Raw genomic sequence first — 15,167 nt, forward strand, 5'->3', positions numbered from 1 at the left:
ATAGAAACTGGCAGTGGTGGCTGATACCATTCATGGTCAGAAAGGAGGTTCCTCTGGTGGGTCATAGACAGAGTTTGTAGAAAACAATTTCAAATTTTCATATCGGGTGATTGATTTGCTATTTGGCTCCATGGAAAGCCTTCCGAGTTGTATGAGTGGCAGTTTTGGATATTCCTATCTATGATACAGTAGCTGGATATACGTAGATTTGATTTAACATAGGAGAAAAGTAACTAAAGCAAAAACAAAAAAGAAAGAAAAGGCTTAGCCACCTTACCCATTCAGGTAATACAGTAAACAGGTGAAGGAAGTCTTTGTAAGTACAACTTACAGAAATGTGACCAGAGTCTCATATTCTTGTCCCCAGTAGGGCGTTAACCCTGTCTGTCCCATTAACACCCCCACTGGGTGCCATGATAATGAATATCTTAATATATGTAAAAAAAAAAAAAAAAAAAACCTCGTAGAAACCCCAGGAATCAGGCAGCTAGGTAATTGCAAGAGAAAGCATAGTAAATTGTCTGTGGGGCACCTGATTCCTCGCTGCCTTGCAAGAAGTCAGTGGCGAGCCATTCACTTCTCAAGGAGCCCTTTACTCTGTCTGGCTCATCATGCTCTCAAGTGCCATTTTTTTATCAACCATATGAGAAAGTAGAGTGTTTTCCATACTATCTCCTGAGTCATACTATTTCTCCAGTCTTATGCCAGTCAGGTTTTTCTGGTTGTTATTCATGCGCTTCATTTTCCTGAAGCGTGTCTCCCCTTCATTACAGTGGATATGTTTGAGACGTCATGCCTAAATGGATTGCATTTAGACGCAAGGGGGAATCTCCAAGCATTTAATTTAGGCAATTGCACATGTATAGGAGGAGGCTGAAATTCACATGAAAGGAATGAGGAGTTTTTCCTCTGCTGCTCAGTTGCCACAGATAAGGAATCATCCCTTTTTCCTTTTGGAGAAGAGGGTTGGTTTTAAAAATTAGTTGTAGCATTGTTGGAAATCTGACATGGGCTATAGAGTACTTCCTTGAAACAGACAGAGAAATGGACAAAATATAAAGGGAAATAAAACAATACTACAGGAACTTGAGATAGCAATTCCTCCTCTTCCACCCAAAAACAGATTTATAAAGCACAAATATATTCTTTAACTTTGCCAGAATATACAATTTCCAAACTGTATTAGCAAAATTAAATTCTGTTTAGGTACATATGGAGATTCCATTATTTGGGAACTTTGGAGTAGTATATCATGTACGATAGCAGAAATTCACTATCTGCCTAAGAATTAGTGAGTCTTCCTAACAAAGTATTTTAGATGAGAGTTATTAAGCTCAGGCCCTGGGAACCTGGGAACGTAAATTTTCCAGAGGAAATAATGACACAGAACACACAAGCCAGAGACATCCTGTAGTGAAGCATGGGTTGCTGGTGCCAAAAGGTTAATGATCACATACTTCTTCCTTTATTCCTACCTTAATTGTTAAAAGGCATTTTAATGTCTTATGTTGTTATAAGTATCCTTCATTAGTAATATTTCCATACCTTGTGTGACCCCTGGATTTTTTTGAGGTACACACATACACTGAACACAGTTTCTTTCATCGTCCCTCTCATCACCTCAAATTTTAAACTTGAATATCTTCTGCTCCATACCTATTCTTCTTATCATGACATTGAAAGATGGTTGACTTCAAGTAAGAAATGTTGGAAATTATGTCAAGCGAAACCTGTGTTAATTCTTCCCTTTAGGAATCTGAAGCCAATAACATGATAAAAAGTAGATGTCTCTATAGTGGAGAAAAGGGAGCACAGCAGATTAGATAGATATTCCAGGCTGAAAAAGGATTTCTTTAATGATAATTTAATAGCATTCAAGAACCTGAAACTTTATGAAAATATAACATAAATTTTTCCTTTATATTTCCTTCTGAAAATTATTTAGTAGCATACATTTTTCTCTCCAATTTCTTATCTTGCAAAACTGGTTATTCTTAAATATATAAATGCCTAGGTTCATTCACAAAAGATATTTTTTTAAAAGCTCTTTCACCCTGAACACAGTAACTACAGCTGCCATCACCCAATCTAAGTTTCCTGACCCCTCACTTCGGGGTCATGCAGCCCCTGACCACCTTCCTATCCTCATCTCTTTCTACTCTCTGTTTCCACCATGTGCTTTGGTCATAATGAACTTCTTTGAGCTCCTCCATTGCATCAGCTTCATTGTCAAATCCAAAGTTCCTTTGCTTTTATTATTCCTGATGTTTGCATTGCATTCTCTCCTTCTTTCTTACCCCCTCACACATCCATAAAATCTTGAAGATTTTCTGTCACTTTACAGATATTTCTCTGACACCCATTTGATTTGGGGTGCTCCCACAAGAACCAGAATTTATTCCCATCTTAGCACGTCTCACTTTATGTTGCTATTGATACTTTTGTGTTCTCCCTTCTCTGTCCCAGGTGATAAACTGATCTCATTAGAAAAATGTACACAGAATAGGTAGTTTCCCCATTTGACTTATCCTGCCTCAGAATATTTTTTTTCCAAATTTTAAAAATACTTTATAAACAAGGTCCTACTGTAAAGCACAGAGAACTATATTCAATATCCTATGATAAACCATAATAGAAAAGAATTTTATTTATTTATGGCTGTGTTGGGTCTTCGTTTCTGTGCGAGGGCTTTCTCTAGTTGTGGCAAGTGGGGGCCACTCTTCATCGTGGTGCGCGGGCCTCTCACTACCGCGGCCTCTCTTGTTGCGGAGCACAGGCTCCAGACGCGCAGGCTCAGTAGTTGTGGCTCACGGGCCCAGTCACTCCGCGGCATGTGGGGTCTTTCCCAGACCAGGGCGCGAACCCATGTCCCCTGCATTGGCAGGCAGACTCCCAACCACTGCGCCACGAGGGAAGCCCCAAGAATATATTTTTTAAAAGTATGTATATATGTATAACTGAATCACTTTTGTATTGCTGTATAGCAGTAATTAATACAACATTGTAAATCAACTATACTTCAATAAATAAAAATAAAAATACTTTAGCCATTGCTCTTAGGTTAAATGCCCCAAATTTTTAGCATTGTCTGCTGGGCTCTACATGAGCTAGACTCACGTCATCTTCTGCACTCTTCACTTCTACATGTCAGCCCTGCTGGCCTTCTTGTAGTGTTTCCAGGAGTTCACGCCATTTTCTGCCTGGGGGAAAGGTTATTTCCACCTCCTTGCAAACATTGTTCCCCGGCCAAGAACACTGTCTACTCCTCACCTCTCCATTTCACGCGGAAAAGATTGGTTCATCCTCTGATTTCTGGACTTGGCAGAGATATACCACATGTGCTCAGGCTCAGTTAGGTCCTCCCAACACGTTCACAACTGTAGGAAACATTTTGTTTGTAGGATATTTCATAGCCTTAGCTCAGTTACTACTTAGGTAATCATATTTGTAATATATAGCCCCCAACTAGACTGTAAGTTCCAAGGGACAGTGACTATGGCTGTCTTTCTCATGAAACTTTTGCTGTAAATTTATCCAGGGCAGTTCTTAGCATGTGTGGGAACAGTGAATAATGAGGTTAGGAAAATATGCCAGAGTTAGGCAATAATGCAAACGTGGATGTAGGGCCATATCATAAAAGGTCCTAATTGCCATGACAGTCAAGATTCATCAAATGTTTATAAGCTGAAATGATCTAATCTGTGTTTTAAAGAATAAATCTGGCAGCAGGTTATATGGCTAATAAGGTAGAGACTGAAATCCAAGAGAGTGATTATAGTAGATTATAAAAAATGACTATACTATCTTCTGTTCTCATAAGCACATCCTCTTGGCAATGTGACTTTGCCATTCTTCCTATTCCAGGCCTTTAAATTTGAGCTTGACCATGTGACTTGCTTTGACCAATGGGGCATTCAAGTATTGCACACTGGGGTTTGCCTGGGACCTGACTGGGAAAACTGAGGCCACCATGTGAAGTAGCCTTCACTGAAGCAGTGAATTTTAACCTTGTTTTAAATCTACTCTACACAGTTTATATGTATAATACTCCCCCCTACCCCCACCAGTTAGAAGCATCTCTCATTTCAGCAGTGATTCTCAGTGGTGTGTACTGGAATCATGTGGTGGGAGGGGGCATATCTAATTTGACTACAGTTCTCAGGAGATTCCAACATACTCTATGACTACAAAGTGAAAATCACTCTACCAAGTTTCATGGATCAATGAATGAACAGTTTACACAGCCTGGGGAGCTAACAAGTACCACTCAGAAAGTGACATTTAGCCAGATCTGAAAAGGAAGAATAAGTATTCATCAGATGGAGAAGTGCAGGGAGTATATGTCAAAGAAAATAGTATGTACAAAGGCAAATCTTGTGTCCAAAATGACTGATTTTAAATGGTAATTTCTTTCCTTTCTATACAATTGAACATACACTCTCTAATGTCTAAATCTGGCTGGTAGAGCATTATTTTTAAGTAAATCTATAGAATATACTTTGCAGGGTCAAGAGTTTACAGAGAGGTCATTCAGATAAATTATCATGATTGTCACCTTTCCTCAAAATATTCTTATTATCAGGTAACTGCTTTAAACATTATCAAGTCATTTCCATCTAAATCTCATTCCCTAGAGTAAGTTCCACGCAGGTAACAATAGGAGTTGGTGATTATTTTACTTGCCTCCATTGTCAGTTTCAGTAACTCTAAAATCATGTGGACTTTATGAAATTTAATCTAACTCTGGTTTTGAGATACCTGTTCATGAGTCTCTCTTGAAAGCATTGATATCAATCAAGATCTAATACCTGATTCTCATATATACAGAATTGTTAGTATTTTCCTTAAAACCCACACACACTCCCTCACAGTAAATAAATTTCTGAATGAAACTACTGCCTAAAAATTCTTCTGTAATTGTTTTCAGTGGAGCATGTAGTACACCTTTTCCTCACACATAATAGGTTTAATCTTTAATAGCATCATCTTCAACAAACAGGTGCAAACCCTTGTCTGCCCTCGGGAAAGACCAGCCAATGAGAAGTTATTCTGGTGATGTAATGCTTGTTAACTATCTCTCGGACATGACTGGGGAAGATGCTCTTCAGAGCATCAAACATGTATTGAATTTAACTCTCACATGACTGAGTTTAGCTCATAAGCCACTTCTGGTACTTCATAAACATGTCACTTAGGACAGCCTTCAAATAGTTATGCAAAATCCTTAGACTAGAGAATTTCTTTTAAGCATTGGCATCTGTACCCATTGGTATTGGCCAATGATAATTTCTCATCTCTCTTGAGAAGTCACTTCCATATCTTGGTCCTTATGTAAATAGACGAAGAATACATTTAACACTAGCCAGCAGCAGAAAAATGTAACATTTCTTTCTCAGATGTAGAACCTAATGAAAATCAAATTAAAAGGAATAGAGATCTTATATTTTTTAAATCAGATTCATCACAACCTGCCTCTCATGACTGTGTACAAACTTCTCCTTCACATCTGCCCAGTTTATTTCAAAGATAAAAATATTTGAAACAAGTATTTATATAACCAGGTGTGTTCACAGTGATGTCATAAACTTCTGCCTAGTGAGTAATTTACAGGGCTCTGTTGATGCAACTAAATGCTTATGAATGTCCAGAGAAGTCCTCGCCCAGGTCAGGTAAAGACTATCACATAGTCTAATTCTATGAAGTGATAGACAGGACAGGATAAATGTGTGTTAGCTTCCACAGTAAAGTATGCAAAACTACAGACACAGAGCTACAAATTTCGGGTAGGTATTATTTCATGCAACAGCTTATTCTCATTCCCTATTCCTCCACCTCAAACCTCACTTTTTGAGCAAAAGAATGCAATAGTAAGCATGTTGTGAAAAACATCATTTGAAAGAGGAGGGTATAATACCGGATCAGTGGTTTATCTGATCTGAATCTCACCCAAAAAAGAAAGCAACTCAAACTGCTCATCCAGGGCTTCCCTGGTGGCGCAGTTGTTGAGAGTCCGCTTGCCGATGCAGGGGACATGGGTTCGTGCCCGGTCCGGGAGGATCCCGCGTGCCGCGGAGCGGCTGGGCCCGCGCGTCCGGAGCCTGTGCTCCACAACGGGAGAGGCCACAACAGTGAGAGGCCCGCGTACAGCAAAAAACAAACAAACAGAAAAAAAAACTGCTCAGCCAGCTGAAATTTGAAGTGCTGGATATAATTCAAAGATGATGAACTATGAGTACTCACAGTAAAATTGTAGGAAAATTACTATATTAGAACTCCCCCCCCCACTTTCTTCAGCTATTAAAATGAAATAATAATTAAATATTATTAAAATGATGTGTATAAAGTTCGTGGCAAGTAGTCAACTGATAGTGGCTATGGTTACGACTATTTTTCCATATATACATAATTCCAAGCCACTTCATTTTTCAAAGTTGAAAACCAAATTATAGAAAAAATTATGGTATACCCAGAATGGATTCCCAATTTTATCTAACTTTTGATTGTGAAATAAACCATTTTATTTTTCATTGAAGATTTAGTTTGTACTTCTTAATTTGCCATATTATTCAGTAGTATTCTATTTTTATCTATTAATATTTCAAAGTGCTCTACAAATATATGATTTTACATACTATCAGTGTAAATAATAGTAGTATAGTATATTTCTTCTAGAGATCTGCTGAAATTTTTAAAGGCATTACTTCTCTAATCCTATAGAAAAGGTTCTGGAAGGCATTGTTCATGCCATCAAGTCAGCTTATTGGAAAATGAAAAATGCAGTTTGTCACCATCATGCAAAATATGTAGTTTGAGAATTTCAGTAAATTAACTTGAACTAAATTGTTTTGATGTTGTTTGTATCTAGTCAAAAGCACTGACACATTCCTGCAAATTGATTTTAGATTTTAAATTTCAAGGGCTATTTAGTTCACATTATCATAATTTACTGAATGCCTCACCTGTGTATGGAGAAGTTCTCAGATTAAAAATGACAACAATAATCACCACGAGACTTAGTTTCTGCCTTCTTGGTGCCCGTGTCTAATTAAAGGAACAGCACAGTGTGGTAAATTCCATAACAGAGTTTGGTACAAAATGACTGGAAACATAGATGGTGGCACTTTTAATTCAATGCTGGAGGGGTGAATTTTTGAGAAAAATGATGGACAGGTAACATTTTATTGGCTTTTAAAGAATAATAAGGAATTTCTTATTTGGATAAGGTAGCAGCGTATTCCAGGTGGAAGGAATAACGAGAGCAAAGGAAGAAAGGAATGATAATTTGTAGCTATTTATGAAATAGCTGTTGACCTAGCCTAGTGTTTCTACAGCATAGAGTACATTGGATAGAAGTATGGCGGGAAAAGGACATGCTTCATGTATAGAGGCACATTTTGGAAAACTAACATATTACCTTCTAGATCACAGCATTCTTATCTTTTCTTTGTTATATGCCATGAGAAGATTCATGAATATACACTAGCTGGATTTTGTGTGTGTGTGATGCCTTCAAGCTTATCTGGAGTTTTCTTCAAGTAAAAGAATATTATTCCTTTGCTTTTCCTATTATTAAAAAATACTGCATTATACCAATACACTTAAAATAAGGTAAATGTAAATTTTACAAACCATATTTCAAGAAGGCAATATAAATTGTACAAAAGTAATGCTTAATTAAGATTTAGGGAACATCTACTGATTTCATTTATGTAGAAGCATATACGAGCAAACTTGTAAAGGCAATACATCTAAATAGCATGTGATTGATAAGGTCAGAGTATGCATTAAAGAAGTATTGTCTATGCTAACTTTGTACTAAAAGAGTTATCTGGGAAAAGTTCATTATTCTTAAGCACACGGTGAAACACTAAACCAGTAGGTCAATTCATGAAACCATTCACCTGTAATATTGTGGGTGTGAGCACATTCTTAAATAAAACTTGATAAAAATTCTCTGCCATTTTCTTTGAGTATATTCACTGAATACGAAGTCTTCATTCATACCTTAGAACAGGACTATGTGTATTTGCTCAGTTAATTTTAATATGTTTAATGATTTTTATTAGACTTGCAGTGGAATGTATTATCCACATATACGTGATACTGCTTTTATAACAGGACTATTCTAATTTAACGGATGATGTGTGTTGAACTATCTATATCCTGTATCCCCTTTGTGACCAATATCATGTATTTTAGAAGTAGTTAACTGGAATTACATGTAGTTGGATAAATCATGGGCTATAGATTTTCATTATGTAAAACTAACTGAGCTGCGTAGAGATTCATCCTACAGCGTTGGCCTCTTTGTGTTCTTTCTATACACATTAGATATCATACACAGAAATGTGTGTGTGTGTGTGTGTGTGTGTGTGTGTGTGTGTGTGTGTGTGTGTTATAGCCTACTTCATTCTAAAAATGATTTGAGGATGTTAGGGTTATATGTGTAATGCAGAAAAATCCACTGTATTCTGTTAATTAAACAAGGGAGCCATTCGACTGAGATGGCTCTAATGCCCTGGCTGCCTATGTAAGCAAACCAAAATCTGGCTTGTAGATTTTGCCTCAAGGTTACAAAATCAAAACCCAAGGACAACCAATCACAAACAGCCAACTAGGCTTAAAGCTATAACCAATCAATGATTTCCTTGCTTTGCTTCCACCTTTTCTCTGTAGGTCTCTCCTGTCGGTGGAAGCCTTCCTAGCTATACTTCAGGTTTGGCACTGCCCGATTAGACTCCATTTTTGCTCAGATAAACTCTTAAATTTTTAAAATGCTTCAGGTTTAACAGTTCAGTATGTTTAAAAATATGAAATTCTCAGAAAAAAATAAAGAATCCTTTCTGTTTCCTCCATCAGCTGTTAAGAAGAAGGCTAGCTTTATCACTCCAGTTCCAGGAGGCGTGGGACCCATGACAGTGGCAATGCTTCTCAAGAACACCCTTCTGGCAGCTAAAAAAATCATTTACTAGATCACATGAAAGAATAAAGCAAACTGAAGTCATGCTACGTATCTATTTGACAAAAGGCAAAAACCTTTATATTTTACTACAAAGCGATTTCTACATTGTATTTATTTTTTCACAGATGGAATCATTGTGGATCAGATGATTCACACAATCTTATGCATTTCCTGCTAATAATTTACTGAATATTTTGAATGGATATTGAGTTTTAGGAAAACAAAACAACTGCAATGAAAACTTTGGTAACAATTGTTTATTTTGTGATATTTGTTCATAACGTTAAAACTAATAAAGGGCTCATAATAAATGCATATATTTTTGACACAAATAGTGTGTTTTCAACAAACATTTTGTCAGACAAATAAGCTCCCTTGTAAAATGTAATTTAGGTTTTGCCATAATTATGGCCAATTTTTATATATTTTATGTACTATATCATATGATGAAAAAGAGTTTATTTGCTAAAGGAAAGATAAAATATTAAAAATAAAATTTTGATCTCATACACTTCCCAAATGCATCCTACGAGGCATACTAATGAGAAATGATGCTCCATTCGAAGAAAGAAAAACATGCAAGGAAGGCAAAAAATGCAGTGCTACTTGGAAAGGTTTTGATTATTTCAAATGGTGAATTACTACTTGCCAAGTAAAAATGCAATAAGAATGTGTTAGGTTTACATGCAATTTCTTTGTTCTTCTAGAAAAATATTTGGATAATACCTTCCTTGAAGAATAGTGGAAACTCCAAAACCAAACAAATATACAAAACAAAACTAAGGTTGTATTTTCCCACAAATATCAGGAAAACACAATATAGTATGAATGAGGACTTCATTAAAGAATAGAAGTTATGTTTGTTCACAAATCTAGAAATCTAATAGAAAAATATGACACAATGTGCCCAAGCTAAGCCTTAGGATATGACTAAAAATCTATTGCTTTGTTACTCACAGTTCTTCCTTCTTCTCTTATAGCATTTGGTTCTCAAAGTAGATGCCATGTTTCTAACACAATTTAAATTAGAAAAAACATGTGACTGTCCGTTGGAGGCTATTTTGAGACTACCCTGGGCATATAATTGTATTGCTTTCAGGCCCAAATCCCAGTCTGTTTATGTACCAGTAATGATTCTTACCCAATGCATGTTGTTATTAGTGTATACTCTTGATCATCTGTGTGAAAATAGACTAGATGTTTATAATTAATATTTCAACTGTATAATAAAACCAGTTTGGAAAGGAATACCTGTCTTCTTTTTCTTTAAGCTATCTGTAAGTTTCTTTGTTCATATATTTGTTATCTGTTTCTTCAGAGCATGCTGGGGAAATGTACAAGTTCCTCAAACATGAAAGAAAAGGTTCTATAGCCCATTCCAGATCAATCTTTGTCTAATAACCCTGATAAAAGTTTAAATTTAAAGCTCCCAAGCAAACACTTCAGAAAGACCCTCTTTTTAATATTTAAGTGCCCCACGTTCGCAAAACAAACATAATGACCCAAAATACATTTACATGGAACAGGTGAAGTCTGTAATTTTGAGCTTCCTCCTCCCCCACCCCCAAATGCAGGAGGAGTTATTTTTTGGAAATATTTTTCCCCTTTGATGAGGCTAAAATTCAGGAGTGAGCCTTTCCAGAGACCAATTAAAACACTATAAAGGAAAAATTATCTAACATTTGTTAAAAATATAAGGACAACTTTATTCAGGACTATTGCAATGGGGTCGAGACTATCACAATAGAAGAGATTGAAAACTCTAAATATAGCTGAGACAGCAATGGATTTATAGGCAATGAAGAGAGTGAGGGGATCAGTAGATAGAAAATTACTGAGAGGAACTTGATTAGATAACAAGACTAGAGGGATTCTTGTAAACTAGCTTACCAGGATTCTTGTTACAGTTAGGCCAGATACCAAGGGTGGGAGATAGGGAACTTGATCAGATATGGCAGGGACAAGGGTGCAAGGAGCAGGGCAGGGGGATTCTCCAGAAACTTAGCAGATTTCTTTGCTAAAACTGGGCTCAACAGGCTAAGTTGATGCCTAGTTGAGAAAAGGAGTAGGAGAAGTCTAAAGCTTGGTCAAGAAGGGAGCCTTTGTCAACACATAAAGGAAATAAAGTTGGTTCATTGTTATCATGACTTTACTTATGCATATTTGGGGTCTATAAAAGACATATGATTGTCTTGTGGAGGAGGTTTGGAGAAGTAAGTTCTCTTCTACACGTATCTGTAAAAAGGACCCCGAAGAATTAATGAGGACTGAACAATAACATGAAGATATGGAGGTGAGAATGAGCTTAGCATATATATATATATATATATGAAAGCAAGGGCTACAGTCAGACTGAAATGAAAAGTGTGTGTTGCAGAGTGGTGGAAATACAGCTGGAAAACAGCAGAAGTAGATTAGAGAAAGCCTGGATAAATCAGAATTTAGACGATATTTAGTCAGTGATGAGAGTTGTAGTTAAAGCCTAGAAGACGTTATCACTGATTATCATGAGGAAGTTGTAAAGAGGAGCTTATTTTGGAGAAGAGATAATATGTTCAGTTTGACATGTTGAGTTTGAGGTGATGATGGCATAATACATAAATAAAAGTCCTGACATAGTATCAGTCTGGTATGAGAATAATTCATGGCTAATGATGAAAACTGAAGATGCATCAACATGTGTTAACCGCTAAATTCCTAACCTTGATTGACCACTATATACACCCTGCATCTTTCTACACTTGTTTGATAGTAACAGCTATCTTTAATTGAGCACCTATCGTGTGCTAAATGCTTTACTTTTTTGTTATTGTTGTTACTGACGATCCACATTTGATATATGAGGAAATCAACCCTTGAGGTTATTAAAAAGTCTCAGCAAAGGCCAAATGGATAGCAAAGGTAGAACTGGAATTCAAAGAAAGTTCTGTTAGGATGATGTGAACTGGAACCCACTCTCTTTTCATTCTATCACGCTACCTCCCCTCAGTGCCCACCTCCCCTGCCACCTAGAATCCTTTCTCTTATCACTGTATGTCTAAATTCTACTTGCTATTTAAGATTCACTTCAAATGAAACTCATCCATGAGAAATGCTGTGAGAGTTTGACCAAGTCCCACCCCTGAACTCTTATACACATTTATGTACACATTCATGGCAGTCATCCGTCTCTACCCAGCACTGTAGTTATGTATGTACTTTCCTTAGCCCCCTCTAGTTCTTTGAGGTCAGAGTCTATGCAGGACTTTTCTATTTGTCTTACAAACATTACATGTTACAGGCATAAAATGGTTTATGAATGGATGAAAGGCAACTGAATTCATGAGAATTACAGAATAAGTTTAGAGAGAGATAAGCAATGGGCTGATGACCATTTCCTGCCAATGTCCAGCAACAAGTTTTGGCTATTAGTGAAAGAGCAAGAAAGAAAAAGGGGGCTTCCCTGGTGGCGCAGTGGTTAAGAATCCGCCTGCCAATGCAGGGGACACGGGTTCAAGCCCTGATCCGGGAAGATCCCACATGCTGCAGAGCAGCTAACCCTGTGCATCACAACTACTGAGCCTGCACTCTAGAGCCCGAGAGGCACAACTACTAAGCCCACGTGCCACAACTACTGAAGCCCATGCGCCCCAGAGCCCATGCTCTGTAACAAGAAAAGCCACCACAATGAGAAGCCTGCGCACCACAAGGAAGAGTAGCCCCCGCTCGCTGCAACTAGAGAAAGCCTGCGCACAGCAACAAAGACCCAATGCAGCCAAAAATAAAATAAATAAATAAAATAAATAAGTAAAAAAAAAAAAAGAAAAGAAAAAAGGAAGGAAAAGAGAGGAGAGATGAAGAAAGGAAAGGAGGGGAAAGAAAGGGAAAGTAGGAGAAGGGAAGGAAAAAAATAAACTTAACAGCAAGGGAAGGGAAGAGAAGACACTTCCAGAGATGCTTATAACTATAGAGAGATGAATAAATTAAAAAGATGAAAAATGGTCGGAGGGAAAAATGATAGTGGGGTGCTGCAGCTCTTAGCCTTCTTTTTGACTCTAACATGTATCAAGAATGAATACGAGTATCCGTGAGGCCATGTTACAGTACCCACCTCTCCCATTCTTCAGGATTGCGGAAGGACTCCCTGATGAGAGGATTGAAGATGTGAAGATAGGAGGTTTTCCTATATAGAGTGTAAGTGGGATCCATCATGATGAGTCCCAGAGGAAAAGAAACATATGGGATGACTTGGAGCTATTTTCTTAAGCTCAAGTGGTAGGTGAGTTTCTATATTATATGGCTTAATTCACCAGAGTGGAGAAACATCTAGAGAGACAGTGGTCCACTTCTTTCAGCCCAAACATGTGTAAAAGCCATAATTCATTTGTTTAGATTCTTATGGTAAGGTAATTTACTAAAATCTTGATCTTAGGAGATAATCTGAATTTCTCTAAGGTCAGTATACTGACTCCTACCAGAGGACACAGCTGGGGAACTGGAGAGGGCGTATGATCTGGAATCTGAACATGGGCTCAAGTCCTGACTCTAGGGTGTGTCCTCTGGCAAGTCACTTAATTCTTTTGAGTCTTCATTCTTTATTTGTCATATGGAAATAAAAATAAGGCCTGTTGTTTATTTCTTTATTCACTCAAGACAGATTGATTGAGTATACTCTACACTATATATTAGGCACTGGATTTGTTGGGGCCGGGATTACTGAAGACAGAATTGAGATATGTATGAAAACCTTCTGCAAAATGCAAAGCACTGTCAAGTGCCAGTTAACAGTCACTATAAAGATGGTCGTGGTACTATGTCCCAGTCTTAGAAATAAACATATTTAACATTAGACCTAGCATCTTCCTCCTGAAACTGCAGTTGGCTGTGGTTTATCTAATCCTTTGTAAATGATTTTTCCTTAAATTCTTACCAGTGATACAGAGATGATTATTTGACTTATAATTCAAATATGATTTGCTTGGGAAAAACAGTATCCAGAATTTGTCTTAATAATAAATAGTTGTTTAAAACTCTACAAAAGTAGGAATATGAACTGTAGGCACATTTAAAGGAAGCCAAGGATAGTCTTTTAACTTTAAAAGGATGACTCTGTGGCAAGTGATTGCCCAAGGTATAATGAGTTCAACAAGCTCATTCTTGTGTGATTTCTAAAGCCAACTTCATATTTGAATAGTGAAAGGGATCCTTTCCGGTAAACTGAATTTTCTGGGTGGACATGATGCAAATGACAACCTATCTTGACTTAAACAGGTTTTTAAGGTACAGAAAATATTAGCAATTGAAATTACTGGTCGAAAGTTGCAATACTTCAGCAAAACATATTTATAAATTATTTATAATAACTTGGGGCAAGTGAAAAATTTATGGAAGTTCCTATAGTCACAAAAAGTAATAGCAATAATTATATATTTTGGCCTTAAAAGTGGTACTTTAATAATCATAAGTAGATTAATAGTAAGAAAAATTTGAATGTTGTATTAAACTAAAAGCTTTCTATTCATTAGGTGTACCAAACATAAATATTTTAATTTTATCTTAATGGAGATGACATTATTATTATTATTACTATTATTATTATCATTATCATCATCATTATTTTAGTGCTTTACTGGTTCTCTCTAGAGCCTAATCATTAGGGCATATACTTAAGAACTGTAGTTCCTAGAACTTGGTAGCCTATTCCATTTACTCAGAAAAATAATAAATGGAAGAATGACATAAATGTAAATCTTATGCTCTTAAAAACAATTATTTTTACAGAAATTGAAATAGTAAAACTAAGTAGCAAAACCCAAAATGGAATATTAAACCTTTATTTTTACACACATTTAATTGTTCTCTCCTGCCCATAAATTACAAAATATCTTGATTTGCAGTGGAACCCAATCTGTACTGAAAAGTAGTGTAACTGACTGCAGCTTCAGGGATATTTCTTTTACGAACAGGTTAAGATGTTTCCGACTTTGGAAATATCAAAACTCCCCTTTCTTGGAATCATTTATAGGTCACTATCAACTTTGTAGCTGGGATAATTCTGTTCACACCAAGGGGGCTTTTCCTGAATTCAGATTCTTTTTTGTTGTTTTCAGTATGTTTACAGACACGATTATGCCCACAGGTAACAGGAAACCAGTGTTTCAAAAGAAAATTCGATCACACTGCTAGATAACACAGGTAACCTAAACAAGTACACGAATGCCTCAAG

At 36.7% G+C, this 15,167-nt stretch overlaps 1 protein-coding gene across 4 annotated transcripts in view; it reads left to right on the forward strand.

Annotated features, from left to right (window-relative positions):
- MTHFD2L (methylenetetrahydrofolate dehydrogenase (NADP+ dependent) 2 like) overlaps positions 1–10,227 on the forward strand; it is a 138,198-nt gene extending 127,971 nt beyond the window's left edge. For 3 of the 4 annotated variants that reach the window (XR_012332034.1, XR_012332033.1, XR_012332032.1), the window contains one exon: positions 8,860–8,992. Coding sequence is in view for 1 of the 4 variants with exons in the window: in XM_019932716.3 (XP_019788275.2) it covers positions 8,860–8,972 (113 nt within the window). In the remaining 3 variants the exon portion in view is untranslated. Of the gene's footprint in view, positions 1–8,859 lie in introns of all 4 variants that reach the window. The other variant, XM_019932716.3, reaches the window with a different exon arrangement.
- Positions 10,228–15,167: the final 4,940 nt, after the last annotated feature.

Source organism: Tursiops truncatus, chromosome 5 (genome assembly GCF_011762595.2).
Source record: "Tursiops truncatus isolate mTurTru1 chromosome 5, mTurTru1.mat.Y, whole genome shotgun sequence".
NCBI classification, from domain to species: domain Eukaryota; kingdom Metazoa; phylum Chordata; class Mammalia; order Artiodactyla; family Delphinidae; genus Tursiops; species Tursiops truncatus.